A 13,795-nucleotide genomic window follows, 5' to 3' on the forward strand; every position below is an offset into this window, starting at 1 on the left:
GATGATAAAAGTGTGTTACCCAAATATATTCTCAAGTCATATGGAGCTTTGAATGACATTTGGCAGTTTTTTGAGGTCTACTAGAACATTCATTGCTGAGAGGCTTCAACAGGAGCAGAAGGAGAAGCGGCAGCACTCTTGGATGAAAATAAATTAGTATGATTTTTTTTTTTTAAAAAAGGCTTTAGAATAATTTTTCATATATATTAATTGGGTGTAAAAGTCTCGTCAGCTTCTCCTGTAAAACGGGAGTAAAATGCTGATTAGCTAGCTAGTTCTACATGCTCCTCTGTGCAGGCTTGGTGCTCCTGAACTATTACCCTACTAAAGGGCAATAGGGAGGTAATGTCTTAAATAACTACCTAGAAATGGATCACACTGGATATAAACAAAAACACCAGCCTTCCCACTGGCAACATCGTGGCTGATTCTGCCTCGTTTAATTCAAGTATCAAGAGGAGAGCCAGCTGGACCCCTCAGTAACTCAGTCCAGGTCAAGTATCTTATTAGAAGTGATGATGTACATGTATTGGGTTTAGTATCACACTGGTTGGAATTCTATCAAATCCAAGTTGAGGTAATTATAAAGCAGCAGTATTTCACACAGCACCCAATAAAATGAGAATGTACTGTAGATAGAGAGCTGACTGCTGCCAACTCCCATCAGGGTTTAAGGGTAATCTGACCAGGCTGAAAAGCAGCGTTTTGCTGCCCTCTCTGGTTGAGACTACTACTGTATCCAGTCTGACAATCTGGCTTTCCCCAAATAGTTGTGACATTGTGTTTTTCGGCATGCAGGGCAGCTGTGATGTAGCATGAAGCTATAGTACCACGCTGCATCATACACCCAAGTAGATCAGACCACATCTGACCAAGTCCAGGTCAGGTGTGATGTAGGGTGTGATCAGAGGCTCAAAAGATTTGAACCCCTGACCACAACCTGGTTCAATGGCAATGCTGTGTGAATACTGTAGTGCAAAAAGGATTTGATTTAATCCCAGTTCAAATCTCAATCTCCAAATCTCCTGTATTTTGAGAATATTTGGTTTACCATCAGCGGTTAGAATGACCAAACATGCACCAATGAGGTAGACCGTGCACCTGTAGACACCCAGCAAAATGCTGGATGAAATAACAAAATGACAAAAAAATAACTCTGACCAAAAGCTGGAAACCACTTTAGGTCTGACATTCATTTGGCCCCAGGATTACTGGATGGTCAACTGCAATATTGGCAGATGCCAACACATTGCCTATAGCTATACCCTAAAACCCGACCCATGTGTTTCCACGAACCCTCCCGATCCCCATGCGATATGCAAACGAACATTCATTACAGAGGTACTAACTGTCACGTCTCTGCCTGTCGGATAGTGAGGTATAACAGTCAGGAATGAGACTAAATGGTAAGGCAGCAAAAGTGTAGCTCTATACTTAAGTATTACTCGAAAACAGAAGAGGTATAATGCCCACTGGAGAGGCACAGTATCACATAAAAGGAAACAGATTCTACAAAAAAACTCATCAAGATAATCGGTTATATGGCATTGCTCACAACAATCTCAAACCCCTCAAAGAACAGCAGTGATTCAAATATTTAGGAAGCGTCCTGAGTGCAATAATACAGCAGTATTCCTGAGTGTTACACCAAATGACAAACAAAAAAAAAAAAAAAAAAACTGCAACATTCTTCACAAGCATTTTTTTTAACCTGAGGTAGTTCCAAAAGCAGCTTCAACAGGTGGAAGTGGATCGTGTGTCCCATCTCACCATCAAAGCAGTTTGATTGGCCTCTGTACTTCCCTGCATCAGTGTTGCCCGATTTCTCGTCTAATCAGAGGTCTCGGGAGGCAGCGCTGAGTGGCCGTGCTCCTCCTCGTCTCCTTTCAAGGGGGACGGTTTTCCCTGAGAACCCGGTGAGGACTGTTGTGCTTTGATTGGGCAGTTGGCAACCATGTGGTCGATGCTCTGGCAGAAATGGCACTTCTTGGGCTGGGGTGGTAACTTGCACTCTTTGGCGTGGTGGTCCAGGCCTCCACAGTTGTAGCACCTATGAGAGCAGAGAACCAGATGTAATGTGTGCTTAAACCTGCAATATCTCTAGCTTTAAGTTGCACCTGTTTGCCACTAGATGGCAACGGTTCACCTGCAAAGACTTGCATTTGGCCGTAAATCTTACAAGGGCATTCCGGGTCACAACGTCAGAGAAGCACACCAGGTTGGAAAACCACAGAAAATGTCACAAGGATTGGAATTTACAAATAAATTGTAGGAAATTTTATTATCAATCTTTGGGCAGGCTGGGGTTTATGTAAAGTTTAACTATTCAATTGGACTACAGATGGCAAGAATTAAGTGGCAGGATCCGTATTTTACCATGGATGTGCTACGGTTACCATGGCTCATTATCTCAAGGCGTAATGAACAGCTTGTCCTATTTGTCAGTGTGTCACTGCCAAAAGTTTCCCGTTGGACTCTATTGTATCAAAGCAAGACACCTGTTTCATCGGCATTGAACTTAAGAAATGAATACGATGACGGGTCAGCGGGAGCCATCAGGGGTGCCATCAGCCACCCCTGTTTGAACACAATCTATAGAATAGCCACGCGTGCAGGCGCAAAAGACAGATGGGTGGTGGGCGTGGGGCGGTCAGCCTGTGCCATTGCGGACCCCCTGCCACCATTGTAGCAGCAGATGAGGTTCGGACAGGGCGGTTGCCGAAGGGTCAGTGTGGCTTTGAAGAGGTGGCTGTTGGGGTGGTGTCAAGGTCTATACCGTTGCATCACAGAAGCTCCCTACATCAGCATCCATCAGGAGGCAAGTGGAGGGAAGGGGAAGTGGTCCCTTTGTCTAAAAAAGCTGCAGTAATGACCTCTGAACCCTGCCCCCACCCTCCCCTCAGTTCTCTAACCCCCCTATTCCAGCCCAGCCCCCATCCCTTTTGCATTTACTCATACAATGTTGCCATGACAACAGCGACCTTTCACCCCCTTGCTCGGGCTCTTACATCTGTTATCAATTAAATGGACAGGAGCTTTTTCCCCACCCTTCGTCATATGTACACACTCACAAAGGTGGTCTATAAAACGTGGGCTGAAAAACAGCTGCTGACTTTGGTGGCAAAACACGAACTCTGAACTAAGACTGGAATGAAACTATGCCCTACTTACTTCTGTCCATATGAAATCTAGCTGTTGATTATAAATACGATCAATCAATCGTACATGAGCCAAAGGAACATCATCCAGTGTTGCATAATGAAATACGCTAGAGGGGAATGATATCTTATCAATGGATCAGTGTGGTCTAGGGAGAGTTATTGAACCACAGCATGCCTCCCAGGACTCTTTGAGGCGGTAATGATCTCTGCTCTCACACCGACTACTCTCTGGCTCTAATCACAACTGACAGGAGGGGGAAGTTGATACACCTCTAACCCCTTGCTATTCAAAGAATTACCCCAAAATCAAGGCCCCCTTGGCTCATTTTTCTTCTACTTTTCAGGTATATCGTTGCATGAAACCCTTGAATCCTCAAGAAAAAAAGTTTCAAAAATATTAGCTGTATTTACAGACTGATCATTCAAGTTTTTGGCTTTTTAATTTTTTTTTACAGGACCTGAACTCATAAAAGTAGCTCTTATTTTTGTAAGATCACGTAAAATTGCTTTAGTGCGAATGTAGAATGACATGTTTATGGTTACTCCTATAACATATAGTTGGCTACATTTCTAACAATATTAAGTAAAATCCAACAATCTCCAGATCTGTAATAAGTTATTCAAAATGTGGTTTCTTTTAGTTCTAAGTTTCGTTGTGGAGTTACATATTACATTGATAGAAGAGGTTTAGGAAGATAGAGAGAGTCAGTGGGTGTGAATTCACTTGGGGCCTGCAGATTTAAACAGTTATTGATCCAGGTCATACGTCAAGCCTGCTGGTGTGACCCTTGCTGAGGCTCGGGTGGGGGTTGGGGTTGAGGAAAAGGGAAATGTGGACAAACTAAAAGGCTATTGTATATCTGATCTGAACTGGACACAACAGTGACTGTTTGTGGACTACTGAGAAATAAAGCTATGGGTCCCTGATGTAAAGGTGCAAAATCTGTCGCTGCCCAATGAAAACCACAAATCTATACATCTGGTGATTGATTTTAAATTTCGTTTGTGTTTCTTTACTTATTTAGAAATTATCATACCTCCTAAACTAAATAAACCATTTGAAAACCCATTTGACCTGCTTAGGCTGAAAAACACCTGTTTATTTATTTATGAAAAGTTGATGTTTCAGACATCTGTGATTAAGTGGCACTGTTAGCATTAATGAATGGCAGCCTTGGAGCCGTTTGATTTGTCCTCCTGCTTGATTTTTGTAAAATGCTACAATTTACTTGGCTTTATATTTCAGAATACCCTCTCCACAAGGTACAAAAGTTTAAATGGTCTTTCCTGTTCTTTCACAGTTCATCCTTGCTCACCTATCTCCCTTTGAACGCCGCTTCTGGACCTTCTTGCCTTTGGGTCTCCTTTCACTGCCCACACAGTGGATGCCACCTGGTCCGGTAACTCGCTGCGACTCCAGGCCCTTCGATGACTTCTTGAAGGTAAACTCGACCGCCTCGCCTTCCTTAAGGCTGCGGAAGCCTTCCATGTGCAACTTGCTCTGAAAGGTGACACAGGGAAAGGATTCAGCATTGAAATCATTGTTTGGGAAACTCCAGTGTTATGAGTTTGTAACTGGTACAACAGAAATCAAACCACAAAGGGCTGATGGGATATATATTTTGTATATAGTGATAATTAGAGTTTTCAAAACCTAGCATTTTACATAGCCAGTGACCAAATCACCTCTACACTGAGCCTATGGATGTGTTGACCTTTGAGGACAGCCCCCACCCATTCCTCAGCGTGTGAGAACATCAGAGCCCAATAGCACTTATCAGGTATGTGGTATTTTAAGGTGATCATTATGTCTCACCTGATAAACAAACAAGCACTACAAAGCTAGCTGTTCCCACTCTGGCGCTCAGTTTGTACACACACTGCCTTGCACAAAAGGCACCGATGTCTTAATGCTGCTTTGTCTTTTGCCGTGTTTGAGTGGTAAATCTGATGAGGATAACCTTCAACCCATCCCCCCTCCAGAGGAACAGCATTCCACACTGCTGCCCCCACCCCATCCCTCTTCCCACCCACATCACAAAGCTCCACTAACACACTGACCACCACCACCACTAACCCTAAACTGCAGGATGCAGGGGTTAGTACTACAGCTGGGGGTGGGGTGAGAAGGCAGCATGGCTTCTCTGGGAGATTGGGGGTCAGGGGGACATTCCTTGGATAGTTGTTTGGCAGAAAGACATGGAAGATAAAAGCTGAGGGGAAGCACAAATGATTGATATCTCCCTTTGATATCAGTGCTTGACATCTTTTTTGAGATAGAAATATGATTATTTTATCTTGAAGCGTGTTTGATGAACAGCAACATTGGAGAGGTGTTTTTTTATTAAACTAATCGATGGTGCAACAATGGAACTGGATGTTTAAATATGCTGAGAGTGAACACTAATTTAGCCCTCTGCTAGCTGAAACTAAGTTCACCTGAAGTGACCTTTTAAGGGAGATTCTTCTTCTTGACACCAGTGTCTCGCCTGAAACATTTCCGATTCCAGAGGAAAAAAAAGAGAAGATGAAGGAAGGGAAGGTGTGGTGCGGTTTTGAAGATAAAACCCTGAGATTGGCTAACACAACATGGGAAACCCCTGTCTAAAATTCCCTTGCTGGGACTGTGAGATTAACTTGTCACAAGCTACAGCAGATTGAAGACATAAAGAGCAAGATAAATGATGTAGCTGGTTTGTTTTGATAAACATTAATCCTGTTTTCTTTCTTTCACTTTTGAGTAAAGTCACATCCAGCTATCAATTATGAGCAGCAGTCTGCTGTCTGCATTTGACAAAACCACCAGGAACCACTGTGATCTTCCCAAAGCAGGTTTATTATATGAAAAGCCTAGGGTCCGCTTTAAACCAAATCCAACCGGAGAATCATTTAAAAGATAAAAGTAGTTAATCCCATAGATGCAGTTTCATCTTAATCAACCAGTAAGGACACTTCAGTCCTCAATATTGAGGTCAGAATCGTTACAAACACAGCCGATTGTTCTACTGAGCTGCACACGAACAACACCTTCTGCCATGTAAAACAAAACAAAACAAAAACAAAAAGGACCATCTTTAATGGCTTTAATCCTGCAACCTCCACTCAAAGCTGAGCATCTGCTCCAAAGTCCTGAGCAGCGAGGAAACACGACTGGTGAGCCATGACATTTGAGTGGCAACATGGACGTCCATAGAGCCCTGGTGACCGTTAACCCACTTCCTCTCCCATGTGTGACCTTCCCCACCCCCATAAAGGACCCTCAGCAGCCACATGTCCACATCAGGTTATCCACACGCACACACACTCAATGTAATGTCCTCCAAAGTGATAGAAACACAACTGCATAGAGTAGTGGACTCCATAAATACTAGCCTAATCCTAACCTGAAAATCAAGCCTTCAACATAAAATTTAATGATTTACAGTATGAAGACCTGGTTCCCAGAAGAAAGGCAAGTCCTCACAATGTCACTGTGTAAACACACTTATGTTCCCACAACATGAGTAACATGTGGCGCACACACACATTCACGCGCGTACGGATCAAGGTGGGGCCTTCAACTTCAAGGACATGAGGCGTTATTACTGGGGTCGACTGTAAACTCTATCTAGAATGTGTCTAGAAGCCAAGTGAGGCAGAGAAAGACATCAGAGCAGCAAAGGACAATGGCAGGGCCGCTGCTGAGACAAAGAGGGGCTCGGTCACGGCAGAGGGGTGCTCCATTCGGATGCATGGCTCTATTGTCCACCTACACAAAGGCCAGAGGACCCTAGGAGTTAATTTTCCTTGACACGCGGCCACTAATTTTAGGGCTGAGGCCATCTACGTTGCCATAACCCCAATACATCCATCATTGACACGCGTGTGTCTACTTTTTATAGTGACAGAGAGGGAAGTCAGTCATTGGTTAAGCACTTCCTGTGAATTTGAGCATGGTGAGAGGTAATTGCTAAAGTAAAACAGTGAGCATTACAACTTTTGTCTCTCCGTTCTGAAGAAGTTTTAAAGACATAGAGACTCAAGTTTTTGGATGCTGAGCTGATTTCCCCCCCCCCCATGATGCGCATAATAGAAGTTGGCATTGTACCTCGAGTAAAAGCACCAATTCTACTCCATATTCGTTTTAAGTCACTGTAACCACTGCAGCACCAAACTGCACGCTTCTGTCGCCAGTTGAACTCAGGCCTTGATTTGCAATGTGATTAGTCAGGTGCCAACTTCCTGTGTTTAGTCAAACAATATTTCAGTTACAACAGCTGCATTGAACAACATCGTCTCTCTAAATGCATCATCATATGCAGAGCGTAAACAACTGAAAAACAGAAACGAGTAAGAACTGCCCGAATCTAAAAACGGGCTTCAACCAAGTGTGGAGCATGCGAGGTCATGAGAATAAAACGTGAATGATAGACTGACTTGAATTGGATGCGTTTATACCAAAAGGATTGTACTCTTTAGACAAAAGTCTCCACAGCATGAGGCCTTGGAGAGTGGTGTGAAGAAGGAAATTAACCTAACCTAAACCCAGAGAGCATCTTCTTTTTAAAACGAGTGTAACGCAGTGCCACACACACACACACACACACACACACACACACACACACACACACACACACACAGGGTGAGCAGACAGCAAAGAGCCTTTAATCACTTTATGACAGGAACCTTGAGGTGAATGAGCAGCTAGTGGGGGACTCCTCTCATTCACATGCTAAGCCTTTATCTTATCAGACAGCAATGGAGGCGCTCACTCACACGAGAAGTGGGAGGGAAATGCACCCCCGCCTCTCCGCCTCCCACCCTACCAGTTGTGTATGAAAAGGTGAATGGAGGTTTTGGTTAAACCTAGATGAACTCAGATTTTTTTCAGTCCGAGAAAGAAGAGGTGAAGAACAAAAGATGTGTTTGACAAGAAGCACTTGAGATCAGAAACTGAACTGAAACTACACCTACTACATTTATCCCAGAAGAAGGATGAAACCTCTCAGAAAGAAAAAAAATATATATATGCAAACTGTCACAACAGAGAGGGGGGGGGGTCATGACTATTGCCTGAAATGAGTGTGTGTTAAAAGCATATTGTAACCCCAAAAACAAGTGATCAATACAAGGAGTTCAAATGCGTTGCCTTCGCGCTTAGGTCGACCTAGAATCACAAACCATTTGAATTATTAAGAAAAAAAACAATACAAATGTCAATGCATGGCATCCACTTAAAATCTATCAAAAAAAAAACTAAAACATTGACTCTTCAAATAACTTCAGATGAGGATCAATTACATTTCCCCTCCTCAAATGACCACTTTCCATGCAGCTCACACAGCACTCACAGTGATCTATATTCATCTTAAAAGCATTGATGTCAACCTAATAAAGCCTGTTGGCTCTGGACATACTTTTTTTTTTTTTTAATTATCCTTATTTTAATTTTCTCTATCACACTATTTCAGTGCCCCTCTAAACGCCACGAGGAGAGAGCCTCTGCTCTCCTGTGGCTGCAACACGTGTTCCCCTGAGGGAGAAACACCCACCACACTGCAAATAAAAAACACCCAACTAATCCTCTGAAACACACCGCTGATAACCTGAAGAAAATACAAAACTTCTCATCAAACATGCTAAAAGACCTGGCAGTGCACTTTATATGTTTTTTTTTTTTTTTTTTAAGTAATTTTCTGCGCGCATTTGTCCTCAGGTCACTGCTGAGGATACTGATATGGTTGGAGAAATAATAATCAAGCTGAATTGGAAACAGGCGGGATGTTCTCGCTCCTGCTGGTAAGAAATTTCACTTGATTTAGGAGAAGCTGATTTTCGGACCTTGAGACAATGTTGGTGCTTCCTCAGTTTTTAAGATGCACAGATCATTCGCGTCTAGAAGTCGCATCAATGGCGGTTTTTTTTTAGTTGAGTCGATGGTTTCGGTTTCAGCCCCTTGGCGCAGATATTCATTCCTACCTGATGGACAAACACATCAACCGGTTCGTCCAGTGGCACTCCCTCTCGGTTGGTCATGGACAGGAACCCGAAGCCCATGCGGACGTTGAACCATTTACACACACCGAGCCCGTGGAAAGACTGCGAGTCTTCCTCAGTGCTCGGCCCTTCATCCTCCTCGGTCTTACACACTCCTGCAATGAAAAGAGATCATAACTACATGCAACAAAAAAAAATTAAAAATCCAGTTTGCTGCTGCAAATGCGAAGACGTTCAGGACGCACACGTTGTATCCAAAAGCGCAAACGGATAAAAGGTTTAAAACCCGAAAAAAACTTTTCTTCTCTTTCTCTCGCGTTGCTGCATCACAGGTCAATAAATGAATCAATGGAACAACCACAGCAGAAAGAAACTCAGCCTGTGTTTTGTCTCAATCTCGGGGAGGAAAAAAATAGCATTTTTTTTAAAAAAGCAAATGATGCCACGAGTTGATGCAAAATGAGTGATCTTGCAGGTTGCATGATGTCAGAATTTCTAAAGAGCGTTTAATGCTTTTATAGACACGGTTTGCGCATCACGTCTGCGAACAATGCCTTAAAATGTTCCACTACAATCAGATAGACAGACCACCAGCAGACAACTTAATCAACCCATTTAAAAAAAAAAAAAAAAAAGCAAAGCAGCTTATTGTGTTACTCAACCTGGGAATTCCTGGTTAGAAACGGAGCCCATGTCTTCAGTTCTGCCTTGAGTCAAAATTAGCACCCAAGCTACAGTATCCTTTCTTGTGTTTTTTAAGCCCTCAAACTGGGTAATCCGCACAGATTGCCACTTTCATGCAAAATGCAGTGAAACGCAGGAACTGCGCAGCGAGAGGGAAAGCGCGAGAGGGAGGTAAACAAAAGGGGGCTGGCAACCTATTCCCCCTAAACAATGAGGGGTGGAGGGGTGGGGGTCACCGGGCAGCAGCATTTTTTGCTGAAGAACACCCCCCCACACACACACACACGCATACACACACCACCACCACCCCCTCAAAAAAGAAAAAAAAAACTCTCAAAAACAATGCAAGGACAGCCAGCCCCTTGAGGAACCACTTCAGCCATCCGCAGCGATGACTCCCCAAAAAAAGCTCCCAACATACCTTCTGCCATGTTTTGAGTGTCCACCGCTGCCTAGTCCCTCTCCTGCAGTGGTCAGTACAAATGACCATTTCTCATCCAACACCAAACAAAACCCCCCACACTCTCGGTCATGTCCACGTGATTCACAATTACAGTCCCCAAAGGATAGATTGCATGTTGTGTGACTGAAGGGCCCCAAAATGTGGGAAGCACCCATCAGTCCTGACGCAAAAGATAAAACACAAAAAACAATAATCACATTATTCTCATATGTTCATCCATGTATGGTGCTCACAGTCAGTTCTGTTACCTACAATGGATTTACCCTTGTAGCACTAAAATGTCCAGTTGTGAGGTGTTTTATTTGCAGGATTGGTCATATTGATCTATAAACCCCTTCTGAGATGACCGCTGCCTGAGAGGTTTGAGTTAATTATGACTGAAATGAGCAGAATTAAATAACATGTTGTCACAAATGTTATCTGGATGCGTGCGTGTGTGGGTGACAATAGGAAGACAGTAAACCCGGTGGAGCCTGAAGCACCGGTTTTTCTAACATCCAGCATTTCATTTTTGGTTTAATTGATGCGTTTCTGTTCATTTTCATTTTTGCATGACAAATACTAAGATTGACTTTATAGCACTGCGGAGCGTCTCACACTCAGATTGTGTTTCACGGCGTAAGTGTTCGCTGCTTAGCTGCTGTCCTAACACGCCAAAGAAAGGATTGTGATGGTAATCCAGATGAAACACGGAGGGGGGAAGTGTTTTCCTCCCATGCAGCACAGGAGGAACAGCTCAACTGAGTCCAGCCACCGAGGTGGAGGGTTTACACATGCAGGAAAACGAAAGTGGACCAGAACTAAAATAAATAAATTGAAAAAAAAAAAAAAGAATATTAAAAAACAGGCCACCATACAATGCATGGTATCATGAAAACAAGCCACGCTGATCAAACGAATTATTGGATCAATAGTGATTGATCACATCACGTTTAGATGTTGACTCGTGTCCTTGTGGAGTGATGGATGAGTCAAAGAAAAAAAAAAAACAGGCCCAAAACGAAATAACGAGAAGAAAACTAAATGACTCAAAACGAAATCATAATTTAAAAATAATGTAGCATAAATAATATACAATATAATATACAACCAATTCACTCTCAACATCAAATTAAAGAGCAGCAAAAAAGCTAGAATAAGATATAAATAGGTAAGATAAAGAAAAGTATTAGAAAAGAAATCATTTAGCCTGTCAACAAACACCAGGAGGACAATAATTTAACTGTTCAATATTCCTATATCTGAATGAATACTTTAGTGTATAATTTTTCTAAAATGAGTCACAGTTATCTGTGCGGATGAAACACGAACATCGCCTTAACTATTGTGTTGAAGTTTGATGTGTTGATGAATGGAGGAACAGCTTCCACTCATGTTTCAGAGGAGACCTGTCGACTTCATCACAACGACCACAACGACCCCTTGTGGAGCCGCAAAACACGCGTGTTTAAGGCCCTAAATATTCTACAGCTGATCACATCAAGCACCAGAAGACATTTACAAGTAATAGCAGCACAAAGCAGAGAGAGTTTTGCCCCTCACTGATGCCTTAAAACGAAAAAAAGAGAATAAAATACTTCTTCTTGTCTCTAGAGGAATTAATGTATAATGTAAAACAGCACCTAAAACCTTTAGGTTTATGGGGAGAAGACGGCAGGATAAAACGAGGGGGAATTTAATAGGATGTTTTACTGTAAAGCCGAATCCACCCAGAACACATCAGATTTTATTTGATGCAACCAGGTATCGATTAGTTCGTCATTTCCCCTGTGATGTTTACCCATCATGATTTAGTGATTTTTGTTTAATGAGTCTTTTATGAGATAGCTGTTGTTGTTGTTGTTTTTTTGTGGTAGTCTATTTTTTTAAATCTGGAAAATAATGAAAATGTACCTCTGTATGCATGTTTTACTACTCCCTGACATTTTAACGTGATTTAGGATGAGACATCCCGGAATGGAACATTATTTAAAGAAATAAATCTGGCTCAAGAAAGAAATTGCTTGAATCGCTTACATATTTAACCCTTTAATGCCTGAGCCGTGAAATTATTGCCAGAAAATTCGCATTTTTTGGCACTTGAGTGTTTATTGAACTTTCTGACAAATTACTAAAAAAAAAAAAAGGTTTAATTTGTATCATTGTGGCTACATCCGGCATTTTTGCGCAATTTATTGCTCACAGTTTGTTTATCTTAAACAAAAATACAAAACACACAAAAACACATCACACTGATGAAATAGAGGTGTGTGTATCAAATATGATGCACTTGGCGTTAAAGGGTTAATATTTACTGTTACAGCAGGAGATAGACTACAATGTAAGCAGCTTTAAACGCCGCACCACGTCTGCTTTAAACCGGCAACATGTTTTATTGGCCTTCAGGAGTTTTTCAGACTCTCCTCTCTCTCTCTCTCTCTCTTTAATATCATAGCCTCAGAAGTTCAAACTATAAAAGCCAAACCTTCACACCAGCTTATAACTGGGTGATGTGGTCACCAGCACCTTGGACAGCAATATGCTCGACAATAGGTGGGTGAAGTTTGTTATTTTAAACTAAACCTCAAATGACTTAAAAGCCTTGTTGCGTGAGGATTTCTATAAATATACCAGCTTATGTTGCGACAAGCTGCTTTGCAGACAAAGGAAACAGTCTAATGAAGTGACAAGGGCTCGGGTCAGTTCCAGTGGAGAGGTCAATGGCTCCTAAGTGCTGCCTCACATCATGTTGGCCTCAAGCCAAGGATCTCACTGCTGGACCCAAGCCAAGCTGCTACCAGCTAATGGACTACAAACATGGCTGTCCCTTGTTCTCTTGGTCTTTTGCCTTTCCGCTAATAACAACAGTAATAATGTTAAATCTTGCCTCACTTGTTCACCAACTTCTCCGCTCTCTGTACCTGTTAACCTGCACATTACAACCTGTAGACGTCGAGGGCGCCAGTTTCCGACGGGACGAGAAGGCAGCACGATGAAGCGCCCTTGTTTTCTATAAAACAGCCGCTAGATGTCAGGATAACTCTGAAGTCAGACACTGGAGTTTGGGCTTTAAAAAGCGGTGTTATGATTGATGTTGGTCTCCTGCTAAGAGATCACACATCTGACATAACGACAAGACAAACTCGATCTTTGCTGCTGCAGACATGCACACACGTATGGTTTCATTTGTTCCCCTTACAAGTTGGGCTAAACTTCTTAGTGCGCAAGCCTCCGCAGCCGTGCGCAAAGGAGCCAAACAGATACCAGACGAGTCCCGCCTCTTTGATGTCCACAACGGACTGCGCTGGAGGAGAAACCGACCAATCACGGAGGCCGGGAAACCCCTCCTGACACCGTCCCCGGAGAGCATCACTCTGCGTCTGGACGCCGATCATCTGTCCGCTGTCAGGTGGAGGGGATCGGCTGCTGGGCGGGACGCGGCGGCCAGCCGGAGGAGGAACGCAGCTCAGGGAGAGACAGTTTGGAGATGAGATGAGTGAGACCTCCTCGATCGGCCCACATACAGCATTAA

At 42.9% G+C, this 13,795-nt stretch overlaps 1 protein-coding gene across 1 annotated transcript; it reads right to left on the reverse strand.

Annotated features, from left to right (window-relative positions):
• Positions 1-1,830: 1,830 nt before the first annotated feature.
• Positions 1,831-10,252, reverse strand: lin28aa (lin-28 homolog Aa). The gene is made up of 4 exons (XM_070835941.1): positions 10,243-10,252; positions 9,120-9,292; positions 4,478-4,662; positions 1,831-2,050 (listed from the first exon to the last, which is right to left on the reverse strand). The coding sequence occupies exons 1-4, from the start codon at positions 10,250-10,252 to the stop codon at positions 1,831-1,833; spliced, it is 588 nt and encodes a 195-aa protein (XP_070692042.1).
• Between the last annotated feature and the right edge of the window lie 3,543 nt (positions 10,253-13,795).

Source organism: Pempheris klunzingeri, chromosome 8 (genome assembly GCF_042242105.1).
Source record: "Pempheris klunzingeri isolate RE-2024b chromosome 8, fPemKlu1.hap1, whole genome shotgun sequence".
Classification (NCBI taxonomy): domain Eukaryota; kingdom Metazoa; phylum Chordata; class Actinopteri; order Acropomatiformes; family Pempheridae; genus Pempheris; species Pempheris klunzingeri.